This window comes from Acomys minous, assembly GCF_964271855.1.
Source record: "Acomys minous genome assembly, chromosome: 5".
Lineage (NCBI taxonomy): Eukaryota > Metazoa > Chordata > Mammalia > Rodentia > Muridae > Acomys > Acomys minous.
This window is the reverse complement of record NC_140494.1, coordinates 43016861-43029980: the sequence shown is the minus strand read 5'-3', so window position 1 is coordinate 43029980 and position 13120 is coordinate 43016861. Positions and strand designations below refer to the sequence as shown.

Genomic DNA, 13120 nt, shown 5'->3' with positions numbered 1-13120 from the left:
ATCTGTTATAGGCTGTTTTCTCTCACTGATATTGAACTTGCGTCTAATTTATCTTAATTTACCCCGTAATTTAATGGCTCTCCACCCACCCTGTCTCTCTCTCAGGAGGAAGAGAAGGGCATCCTGAGACCTTGGCATCTTCCTTTAATGCTGGGGCCTGTCCTCTGCCTTTGTCAGGAATGGCAAGGAAAAAGAAAGAGAGTGAGACGTTAGAGGAAGCCCGTGAGCTGCTTTCCCACTTTAACCATCAAAACATGGATGCTCTTTTGAAAGTGACAAGGAATACGCTTGAGGCCATTCGCAAGCGCATTCATTTCTCCCACATGGTTAACTTCCGGGGTATGATCTTGCAAATTTTCCTATTAGTTAATCAGGTAGAAGCCGTGTGTGTGTGTGTGTGTGTGTGTGTGTGTGTGTGTGTGTGTGTGTGTGTGTGTGTGTACGTACATTCCTGTTTTAATTTAGCCAAGTAAAACACTCTATCATTCATTGGGTACCTCCTTATGAGTTTAAGCAGCATGAATTTTGGTCATCCCAGCAAATGCTATGATGTGGATTCTCTTATCACTTAATGTTAAAACTGAGAAACCCAGGGCCCAGAAAGACTAATTTGCCAAGGTTACTGAAATCTTGATGACAAAAAAATCAACATAATATAACAATTTCTTGTATTAAAATGAAAATGTGAAGAAAATTATTTAATCCAAGAGAGAAAAACAGGTTTTAAAGAAGACACATGGGGGGTTTGTTTCAGTGGTGAATTTTTAGCTATTAAGATTGATGTCATCCCTTTAAAATTTAGAATTTATTTTACTATCTTAATAGTACTTCAGCTGCCTTCTTCAGTGTGAATGCCCTCATGTTTTTCTCAGCACTGTTCAGAAAAAGGTTTTTGACTTTTCTAGGTATGTAGGGATATTCTGAAGTTAAAATCTAAATTAAGAATAATACAAAAGGAAATAGGAATTAATTGAAACAAAAATAATAGTAGGATAATAAAATCTTACTTATTTGGAAGATTTGTAATTAAAGGGAAGGTTTATATCGCATTAAAAGTAGAGGAAGAAATGAAGAATCTGTGAAGGCATGTTTTGGGGCATAGCTTTCATGTACTTCAGAATGGAAGACAGTTCTTTCCTTAGACACAAGGCTGTCAAAAGGATTCACCAAATGCTGGCTCATATGTTAATACATTAATCCTAGTTATTGCATTACAGGTATTTTCAACCATATAAAATTATGTGACGTTCATATGCAGATGCTTATACACATGCATCTCTAATTCTTAAACTTACAGCTTAAGCCGATAGCTATTATACATACATACATACATACATACATACATACACACACACACACACACACACACACACAATCAATGGCCTTTATTATAAATAATGAGTTACATGCAAGTTTTTTCCTGTCTGCGACAATTGATTGAAAGTTTGGAATATGTTCACTGTGAAAGGTATTTTATTTGAAATTCCAAAAATTGCTTTTTGTAACTTTTATTTATTATATTTGTTCTTTATTTCTTGTTTGCTTACTCTGCATTTAACTCATTGCTGGCATCCTGCTACTTGCAATTACCATTTTTTAAATCTCATGTAAGACTTAATACATGACCATGATTCTACCTTGAAAGTTTTCTTTTATGGAGATAAACCAGCAAACCACAACCAGCAGAATGACGTAGGACCCACCGAGTTCCTGCTATATTGAGTAAAACAAGATATTCACATATTCACACAGTTGTTAGTTTGACAAATATTTGTCTGGTTGTATGTGTATTATGCATGCCTTAATTTTCCTGTGGTCTATTACATATATTCCATTTTCAATTAAAAATGGCGTATTAACTCAGACAGTAACAGTGCGTCTAAGGCAAAGCAGAACCATCTTCCTATTTTCCGGGCGAGCATCACTCTGGCCATTCCTAACATTGCCATGACTCCTGCCCTGGAAGACATACAGCAGACACTGAACAAAGCCGTGGAGTGCATCATCAGCGTCCCCAAGGGGGTTAGACAGTGGAGCAGTGAGCCGTTGTCCAAGGTTGGTAGAGCGTGAAAAACAGATTCACTTGGAAGCTGCTCTTTTTAAAGATAGGGCAAAGCTGAAAAGCATCCTTTTCTATTCTAGAGAAAGATGCAAGAAAGAAAAATGGCTGCTGTGCAGAACAATGAAGACAGTGACTCTGATGCGGAGGTGGAGGAAAGTGAGCTGCAAGGTAAATATGCCTTAAAATTTTAAACATTGAAAAAGTCTGTCTCTGTCTCTGTCTCTGTCTCTGTCTCTGTCTCTCTCTCTCTGTCTCTTATATGTGTGTGCATACATGCGTGTGTGCCTGCACACACCTGTGAGTGTGTGTTTGTATATGTGTATGTGTATGTACATGCAGATGCCCATGGAGGCCAGAAGAGGGAGCTAGAGTTATGGGCAGTTGTAAGGCACTTGATGTAGTGCTGGAAACTGAACTGGCATCCTCTGCAAGAAGAGTATGATTGGTGAGCTACGTTCCCCGAGTTTTTAACAAAGTCACTGCAAATCAAGTTTTACAGAGATTTATAGCATTTCATGTATCTTGTGCAGTTCCCAAACAATATTCAATCAGAGCATTCATCTTTGAGCCCATCTTCAGTTTAAAAACATTAAGATCCACATACTGATATGTTAGTGTCGCGTTATCTCCTGCTTCTGTTGCGTCTACCACAACTGCTGGAGCATAACTGATGTTTGGTCTGATCTTTTAATGGCTGAAGGTAGGAAGTGCTTTTAATTTCACACTTTACTGAGAAACTGGTTTTCATCACAATGAGCATTTCCTGGCATGTTACAGATATTTTTGACCTATTGTGAGTTCTGTTTTGTTAACACACTCTGTGTGTTGCTCTGCATCCTACGGCTTTCTTTTGTAGTCTGTAAAACTGGGGAGCATAAGACATCCAAGTTGCTAATGACATCAGATGTCATCTTCAGTCCTCATACTCCTTTTAAATCAGCATCACAGTTAGCAAGCCAAGCATAATTTTGTTGGTGTTGCTGTCCCCTGAGATGATAAATTGACTAACCAAAGGAAGAAACTGAAGCCAATACCTCCTTGAAATAGAGCTAATGAGGAAGGTAGCAGAAAATACTTTCCTATAAATTCTTTCTATCTATCTATCTATCTATCTATCTATCTATCTATCTATCTATTTATCTATCTATCTTTGTTTACATCTCTCTATCTATCTAGCATCCATCTATTAACTTAAGTTAAAGAGCACTTTCTGGAGCTGGACAGATGGCTCATCAGGTAGGAATATATACAGCTCTTGCTGAGGACCTGATTTTGCTTCCCAGCACCTGTCTGATAGTTCACAGATGCTTGCATCTTCAGCTCCAGGGCATCTGTTGCCCTTTCCTGTCTTCTTTGGGCACCTTCACTCATGTGAGCTCGCCCACCCAACACATACATACAATTAAAAAACAAGCCTTAAAAGGAAGGCTTAAAATATTTGCTCTTAGTGTATTCGGTTCTACTTATTTTTACCTGGTAATATTGCTTTAGTTCCTATAATCATATAAAATTCAGAGTCTTCTACTAAGAATATGATCAATTGTGAACTGAAGAAAAAAAATATGTACTGAAAACATGACCAAAGAGCTAAAGCATCAGACTACAGCCTGGCTGTCTCTTTCTTGAGAAGTACAGTTCAGAGCATTTTTGTGTACTCAGAATCTCATCACAGTCTAGTTTAGAACATTGTTGTAATCTGAGGACTAATCCCTGCGCCAGTTAGTACTCATTCTACTTTCTCTCTCTGTTCAGCCCTTGTAAGCCGCTGACCGACCTTCCGTGCCCAGCGATGGGTAATTCTATATGTGGTGTTACATGGCTGATTGTTTCCATTTGTCCTGCTATTTCTATTTTATTCATATGTAGCATGTAGCTCTCATGTCGCATTTTCCTCACTGTACTGCTGTAGATGGAATCCCAGGCCCTGTATATGCCTGGCAAGTGCTCTGCTACTGTCTTCATCCCTACACTATGTCTGTTTATGATAGGACCTTGCTGTGTAGTATAGGCTGGCCTTGAACTTGTGAGGTAGTTCAGGCTGGTCTTGAACTCAAGATTCTCCTACTCCTAGCTTCTAAGTGCCAGGGTTGCGGGCACATAGTGTTCACTGCCTTTTATCGTTGAATTATATTCCACACTATAGGTAAACGTCATTTATGCATTAGTAAGTTGGCGAACAGACTGTTTCCATTTTGAACTATTAATTAAGAATTCTGCTAAATATGTAGTACTGTTTGTGTTTTTATGCATATGTACATGTATATGCAGGTGTTTATGTGTGCATGCATGTATATGCACATGTGGAGGTCAGAAGATGATGTTAGGTGTCTTCCTCCATTGCACCCCATCTTGTGTTTTGAGTTTTAAGTTCTACTTAGCTGCATTTTCATTTTGTATCTAAGAAACAGTTGCCTAGCAAAAAATTAGGAGGATTTATGCTCTTTTAAAGTTGCATAGCTTAGCATTTATATTTCAATCTATGATTCATTTTCACTGAAGTTGGAGTTCAATTCAGTCTTTTCCATGTGGGTGTATACTTGTGCCACCAATGTGAAGCTAAGAAATCATTGTTATGTAATTGAATTTTCTTGAGACTTTTGTTGAAATTCACACATACAGTGTGTGTGTGTGCATGTGTGTGTGTGTACGTGTGTAAATCTAAATCTTTTCCCCCCTGGACTCTCAGTTTTATTATGTTAATCTCAGCTCATGCTTATTCTAATGTGACACTGTCTTTACTGCTATAGCTTTGTAGTACGCTTCCAAAAAATCATTTATTTATTCTTTTACAATTTCATTTGCCTATGCTATTCTTTGTTCAAAGTTTCTTGTCATTATTCTTTCTTCTTACAGTCCCATCAAACAGTTTCTTCTTCCAAAGTGCCTCCTCCCCGTCTCACACCATTTTTTTTTGTGACCCATAAAATGTAATTAGGGCTGATTACATGAGCATGGGTGGCTACACTCATTTGTTTGAGCGGGGGCAATGGGTACATCAGCGAAAAATATAACCACCCCCTCTATCCTATCTCTAACCCCTCTGGGAGGGGTGGCGTCAGGGAGTGCGAGTCCTGTCCCGTTTTATTCTTTTTCAAACTCACTTAAGCTACTGGATCCCTCAGGCTTCTGTATGACTGGTAGGACCAGTTTTTTAGTTCCTAAGAAAAAAAGCAGTTCTGTGCATCCAACATGTGGTATATTTAAGTGTAAAAGGATTTAAATTACACAAATCACGTCTTTTGGATCACACATCAAGACTGATGTATATATAAACTCACAGAAACTGTGACAGGTGCAGAAGTCCTGCGCAGGTCCATGCCACGTAAAGTCCCAGCACTGAGATTACGAAGTGGAACACAGTGTCCCACCCCCTAACCAAGATGATATTTGCAATTGATGTCTGACAGAAAAAGAGAAATCAGTTTTCTCCAATGGAGTGTCATTGGGTATATTAATCTTGCCAGGGAGTAGAGGAGTTGGCCAACACAAAATCAACTTTTTATTTTTTTAATTAATTAATTAATTTTTTGCTTTGGCATATTTTGTCTTATTGGTCTTTTGATTGCTTGTTTTGATTCTGTTTCTTTTGAAAGAAGTTAAGAGAAAGAACATGAAGTTTGATGAGGTTCTGACTCAGGCTAGACAAAGATCAATTCTTTGGATCCAGTTTATTCCGGAAGCTTCCAGTCATGCCAGTTAGTAACGGTTCTTCAGGTCTTGGCAAAGAGACTCAAATCTAGTCCCACCCCCACCTTGGAGCGCTGTGTGGCAGGTTTTCATAGCTATGGGAATCCAAGGCTGTGATGGTTTAAGTCTGCCACGTAGCTGGAGAGGAAGCAGTGGGAACAGCAGGGCGCGTCCCAGCAGAACTCGCTCTTGCCACCGAGACCCAGCACTTCTTCTGGAAGGAACACTTTTTGGATGGTTGCAGACTTTGCTTAATTTTATTAGTAGCAAAAAAATAGTTAAGATTGTCAGTTTCCTCTACTATTTTCATTGCTTCTATGTAGATTTTAAGTATTGCTATCATTCCTGAAACTTGCACCGTCTATGTTCTGTAGACTGTTGATAGTAACGTCTCTGTTTTTCCTTTTCTCTTCTGCTTCAGAAACACTGGAGATAGCATCTGTGAACTTGCCCATTCCTGTGCACACCCAGAATTACTATAAGACTATTTCTGACAACAAAGAGATTGTAAAACTAGTATCTGTGCTCAGCACAGTCATCAACTCCACCAAGAAGGTATGTGTGTCAGGAGGCTGTTGCAGGCCCTGGACTGCCTGGCATGTGCTTGCGTGAACTCCGTCATAAGCTCACCCCGCATGCAGCCTGATTTCACCCCTGATGGCTTCCCTGAGCAATGGGAGGCATCTTGTCTGTGTTCAATGAATGTGCATTCACTGAAGATCCTTTAATTAGAATGCAACGGGAAGAGAGCTGTGAACTTCCTGTTTCATATCGTGTTCTGATTAATGTCTTTAACCTCTTTTGTTAATATACATGGATCTAATTAAAAAAAAAACTCTGTTATACTGAAACCTACAATTCAGACTGAGGTGACAGTTCCCCAGTTCTCCTTCAAAGTGTAAAACAGTAAAGTGTGCAGTTGGTGTGTGTTTGTGTGTGTGTGTGTGTGTGTGTGTGTGTGTGTGTGTGTGTGTGTATGTGTGTCTATCCATGTATTTGTATGGGTACACTTACCTGTGTGTGCACATGTAGAGGCCAGAGGTTGCGTCATTTCCTGTATTGCTTCCCACTTTATTTTTGAGAGAGGGTTTCTCACTGAACTAGAGGCTCCCCTTCTCTCCCCACCTTTGACCTGGGTTGACTGGCTGGATAGCAGGTCGCTAGGATTTTTCTTGCACTGCACCCCTATCACTAGGATTATGGAGGTATCTGCTGCACCAGCCTTTACACAAATGCTGGGGATACAAACTGAGGGCTCCTGTCTGAACAGCAGGCTCTTTACCCAATGGGTCTCCTCACTAGACTCAGGGCTCAGGGTTTTCCACACATTACCTCTTGGCCAGTAGACAATATGTTCTCACTTTTGTTATATGTGGACAGGCAAAACTTATAATATGTGAATATATATATATATATATTCACATGGAGTTCAGATAAAACGGAGTTTTGAAATTTTACTACCATCAACACAAACTCATGCTGGCTGGCTGTGAAGCCAGTTCAATATTTTTCCAACCTGCTTACTCTAACCCCACTTCAATTTTCCTTTTATATCCAGACAGATTTGCCCTTGTAGGTAAAAGACTTAAGAATCTGAAGTCTGTTTTTGTTTACAGGTTATTCACACATTTATTAAAACCTGACTCTCAGGTGTCTCTCAGTGATGAACGCACAGTTGTTGTTTAATAAGTATATGTTTTCTGTGGCTGTCATTACTAGAGTGAGCTATGTTTGTTTGGAGGCATCAGAAAAGCTGCTGTTGCTGTAACAAGAAGAGGAAACGTTGTTAAGTTATGCTTAATGTATTCCCGAGGGAATGACAAGTCTTTGCATGGATTCATATTTAATCTTTTGTTCTTAGCATTTTGAAGATCCTGTGTGTAACTTTCCTCTAGGGACAGTATTCATATATTCAGCAATTATTTATCTGATGCTTGGTTTAGCAGGCTGTGTATTAAAGGATCGGGAAAAAGTAGTCTATGGAAATAAGTAATTAGATATATTTTCAGCTGCATCAGTAATTATAGAGAATGTGGTGGAAGTAAGCCAGCACATGATGTTTTGGCCACTTCTCTTACCTACGAGGAGATGCCTCACACAGCTGCTGAAGAAAGGAAGGATTTACTTTGGCTTGCAGTAAGAGAGCTCAGGCCATCGCAGCAGGTAAGGCATGGGAGCAACAGCATGTGATCTGTCATCAGGAGTCAGCGAGAGATGAACTCTGATGCTCCACTATATTTCTCCTCCTTGCACTTTCATTCGGTCCACATTCCCAGGCCACAGGATATGATGCCGCCATTCAGGGTAGGTTTTCTCCCTCCAGTTAAACCTCTCAGATGTGTCTGCACAGACTTGTCCAAAAAAGTGTGTCTTCTAGGGGGAATCTAAATCCAATCAAACTGGCAATAAGAGCTAATTGCCACAGCAGCAGAGTCTAGTGCTTTCTCAGACTATAGCCAGCTACTCTGATGGAAATCTAAAGATGAGGCACAATAAATTTAATGACCAAGGGCTAGCAACACAAATATGTGTGGTATTCTTTTAACTATAGGAAAGATACATACAGATCCTAGTCTTCTTTAATGTAGTAGTGAGTCCTTGTATGTAGTGTGGATCCTTGCAGGAGACTTGAGGAGACAATGACCCACAGGGTTTTTCTCCTGTGCTCCCTGATGGTACAATCTTGCTCATTCTTTTTGACCTGATGTCAACCTCTTATCAAGGTATTTCTGCCCCCAATGGCCAACAAGGATTTTCTTTCTTTCTAGTTTCTACAGAGTTCTTTCTTCTCCTTTTAGACTAAGGATGACAGGTTACTGTTAAAGTCATGGTGTATATCTTGTTTCTGTGTTTTTTCCATTTCCTCCCAGATCATTAATGAAACATGTTAATAGCTCCGTGTTAGCCACCAACAATGAGCCAGCCCTCGGTTGTATCATGAGACCATCTCAGACTCTTCCTTTTCTACACAAATCTATTATTTCTATTCTAGGAAGTTATCACATCCATGGACCGTTTCAAAAGCTACAATCACATTTGGCAGAAGGAGAAGGAAGAGACTATTATGACATTTATTGCACAAAACCCTTTGCTCTCTGAGTTCGAGTCCAGGATTCTTTATTTTCAAAGCCTTGAGCAGGAAATTAATGCAGAGCCTGAACACATCCACGTGGGTTCCATCGCTCTGTACACAGGTTGGTTAAATGTCTCTCAGACAGTCATGAAAACACAGCAGCACGCGCTCTGCCTCTCTAGATTAGTGTTCCAGAGAATTCTAGCTTTCTTAAAGGATTTAATTTTATGGGATCCAAGATTTAAGACCCATTTATAGATTTGTTTTTAATTCCCTTCTGCATACTTATTAATTTTGGTTTATTTTAACATGTGGCTGCTTGACTTGAAAATAAAGATCCATTTAGAGAAAGGGACTGAGTCTGTTGTAGTTGGAATTAGGATTTATCTGGTATAAGTAACAATAACAAATGCTTGAAGCTTATCTCATACATGCATGTATATACATTGTGTGTGTGTATTTAAAATGTGATTTGAATTGTAAAAATAAATCTTATAAGTTGAGCGAGGTATAGTGACTAAAAAGTCTGTGTGTAGCATTTGTCTGTGTGATGTATGTGTGGGTATGCATGGAGGCAAGAGGACATCATTAGGTGTCATGTTGTACTGATCTCTGTTTTATTCCCCTGAGCTAGGGTTTCTCTCTGAACTTGGACCGCGACAGGTTTCGGCTCTGCTGACGGCTCTGAATATGCTGTCACTCACTGAGTGCTATCCCCTGCTTGGAAACCATTTTCAATTCTATCTAGTTTTCCATGGTTCTAGACTCCCACATTATTTCCTGTGCCTCTTCACTGCGGTTCAGGCTTCCCAGACTGACCTGTGGCTGTTTTGTTTTTTACAGCTGATTTGAAGTTTTCACTGACAGCAGAGACAAAAGCCTGGATGGCTGTTATTGGCCATCACTGTAACAGGAAGTACAGGAGTGAGATGGAAAACATCTTTGCCGTTGTTGAGGAATTCCAAAAGAAACTGAGCCGGCCGATTAAAGACTTGGATGATATTCGGATTGCAATGGCAGCCCTGAAGGAAATCAGAGAGAAGCAGATCTCTACTGACTTCCAAGTGGGGCCCATTGAGGTAAACGGGCAGCTTGTCCGTCACAGAAATAGTTTCACACCTTGGATGCCATTAGTAGGAGTATTAACTAGATCTGTTCTTGAATTACAAATGGGCATTGAAGCTCAAAGTGGTTGCCTTCGTGGGCAACATTTTAGGCTCTAGTTATTCTCCTTAATGTGCTCAAGGGCCAGGCTTATGTTTCTGGGCAAATGATTTATGGACGAATACTTCTGGGGCAAGTGGAGTGATGGAAGAAGGAAAAGCTAATGAGATGAAAGCTAAGCAAGGCTGGGGTCTCAGCTGCAGGCCATCTTCAGCCTCATGCCATAGGGGCCTCTGTCGAACGAGTTGTGTCACACACTTACCTCCTCCTGGAGGCATGAGATATTGCTCTTGGTGACTTTGCATCAGTGGGCCATTGACCGTAATCTCTCCGCAAGGAGGTTCCCGTGCATCTAGTGTAATTTTTTGAGGAGAGGAAGCAGCAGTCCCTAAAGTCACCACCCTCAGTGGCTGGGGATGGGAATCCCAGGTGGTCAGTAGAGATTTGGTCTGTGCTGTCAAGCTAACAGCATCCAGGCATGCATGTACTCATGCCACGACTACTGAAGTTCTGCTTACACACAAGGAAACAGGTCAAATAAGCCATACATAATACGATATAATTAGTATTATAATACTCTCCCTCCCTCCCCCCTCTATCTGTGTGTGTGGTGTTACACATGTGTGTGATGGCCCATTATGGGTACATGTGGAAGCCTGAGTTTGATTTCCAAATATCTTCCTCCTTCATCTCTTCCTATCTCCACCTAATTTTTCGAGATATGGTTTCTGGCTGAACCTTAAGTACCCCAACCAAACTAGACTGGGCAGTCAGTGTGATTTTTATATTTACCTGTCTGAGCCCCCAGCACTGGGGTCATAGTCACATACCTGGATTTTATGTGGATGCTGGGGATCCAGGCTCAGGTGCTCGTGTCTGCAAGGCAAGCCATTTATCTCCTGAGCCGTCCCCCTGCTCCTCTGCTTTTGTTTTATTACACGTTGCGCTACTGACTTTCCCAGCTGAAAAACCTTATTACATGTGGCTCCCTGCATTTACTGTTTTGGATGTATTATTGTAACTGTAATTAAATATAGCTGTAATTCAATGTAACTGTGGCATTACAAATCCAGATTTAAGGGACCGGAGCTTTGGTTCAGTGGTTAAGAGCAATTGCTACTTCTGCAGAGGACCCAGGTTCAGTTCCCAGCATCTATATGACAGCTTCTATCCCTTTGTATCTCCAGGTCCAGGGGATCCACTGTCCTCTTCTGGTATCCTTGGGTAATGTACACACATGGTGCATTTCAAGTCATTCAGGCAAGCTTTCATCACATAAAACAAAAATAAATATATCTTTAAAAAATCCAAATGTAGCCAGGTGTGGTGGCACATGCCTTTAATCGCAGCACTGGGGAGGCAGAGGCAGGAGGATCTCTGTGAGTTCGAGGTTAGCTTGGTCTACAAAGTGAGTCCAGGACAGCCAAGGCCACACAGAGAAACTCTGTCTTGAAAAACAAATAAAAACAAACAAACAAACCAAACTAACCAACCAACCAAATAAACAAACAAACCAAAACCCAACCAACTAACCAAATCAAAAAAGAAAAAAGAAAAAAGAAAAAAGAAAAAAGAAAAAAGAAAAAAATCAAAATGTAAGAACATTACCTTTTATCAAACTTAATTCAAATGTCTAGACTTATACTCTCGTGGGTGAGGAGCAGATTCCATCTTTGAATTTTCTTTATCTCCCTGAATTTTGAAAAGTTTCACTTGCCATGAAAATGTTATAAACCACGACACATCCATGTTTGGCCGTCTTCAGGGAATTACATAGCCTATCTTCTTGGGACTGCAATTACCAAGACAAATGGCCCCCTCTCTGTGTGATGGTGGGGAGTCTCTTGAGTCTGAAGACAAACTCATTTCTTCCTGCCTGAGAATTAAGACAATAGTAGAGACAATGATCTTCTTTGGGGGGTTGTGATGTAGTGTACCATTCAGGTCTTCCAGCTGTAGGTGGCTCTATTACTCTATTTACACTGACACATGGACCATAGCCTGTCTTCAAGAAGGAAAAGGAGGAAGAGGAGGAGGAGGAAGAGAAAGGTGTAGGTTATGTTTGTCTAAATCTGTGTTTTCTGTCCCCTGGAGGGGGAGGCCTGGTGGCACTCAGAGGAAGGACAGCAGGCTACCAAGAAGAGACTTGATACCCTATGAGCATATACAGGGGGAGGTAATCCCCCTCAGGAACAGTCATAGGGGAGGGGAGTAAGGGGAAAACGGGAGGGAGGGAAGAATGGGAGGATACAAGGGGTGGGATAACCACTGAGATGTAACAAGAATAAATTAACTTAAAAAAACCAAACCAAAACAAAAAAAGTAAATCTGTGTTTTCCTCTCCTTCTAACTATCAATCAAGCATCACCAGATCCATTTGGGGAGAATGATGGTGGAGAGGAGGCCAGGGTACTCAGGGGAAATAATTTCTTATGAAAACAAACTTTGAGCATATGTCCCCACCTGTATTTTCCTGCATCTCATTTCCTTGCCCCTTTCCTCATTAGTTTCTCTAGACAGTTCCACTTCTCCCTTCATCACACACACACACACGCACACGCACACACATACATGCACACACACACACTCACACACTCACACATACACATAATTTTATGGATCTGTATAAAATCTAGGCGAGAGAACACATAATATGCATCTCTCTGAGAGTGGCTCACATATTATTATATGAAAATGTGTTCATGTGTGCAGCAGAGAACCATGGACAATGAATATACGCATGAAGGATTACAAAAAGAATAAAACAAAGGAGAAAAAATTACCAATTCCTATATTAGTAGGTAATGGTTTCCCGTTAGTACTTACACCATTTCCACCCCTCCAATGTCTCCTTCTCAAATTGATAGCCTCTTTAAAAATATTGTGCATACACACACACACACACACACACACACACACACCTATGTGCACATTATCTATCAAGTCCAGTTAGTGTTTTTTATATTTATGAGCACTTTGGATTGGATATACTGCCATATGAATCTTTTTCGGTTCAAATATTTTGCATTCTAAAAGCAAAGACTCGGCTCAAGCTTTGGTTGAAAAAGACTTTTTTTGTTAGGAATTCCTTTTTATTTTTTAAATTTATTCTCTCGTATATTATTACATCTGAC

General features: G+C 40.3%; 1 protein-coding gene across 3 annotated transcripts in view; it reads left to right on the top strand.

The window, feature by feature from the left end:
- Positions 1 to 13120, top strand: part of DNAH5 (dynein axonemal heavy chain 5) — a 279963-nt gene that overhangs the window by 104147 nt on the left and 162696 nt on the right. For all 3 annotated transcript variants that reach the window (XM_084781257.1, XM_084781256.1, XM_084781258.1), the window contains 6 exons: positions 106 to 339; positions 1865 to 2055; positions 2143 to 2230; positions 6171 to 6304; positions 8742 to 8943; positions 9666 to 9901. In XM_084781257.1, coding sequence (XP_084637383.1) covers positions 106 to 339; positions 1865 to 2055; positions 2143 to 2230; positions 6171 to 6304; positions 8742 to 8943; positions 9666 to 9901 — 1085 coding nt within the window. The remainder of the gene's footprint in view (positions 1 to 105; positions 340 to 1864; positions 2056 to 2142; positions 2231 to 6170; positions 6305 to 8741; positions 8944 to 9665; positions 9902 to 13120) is intronic.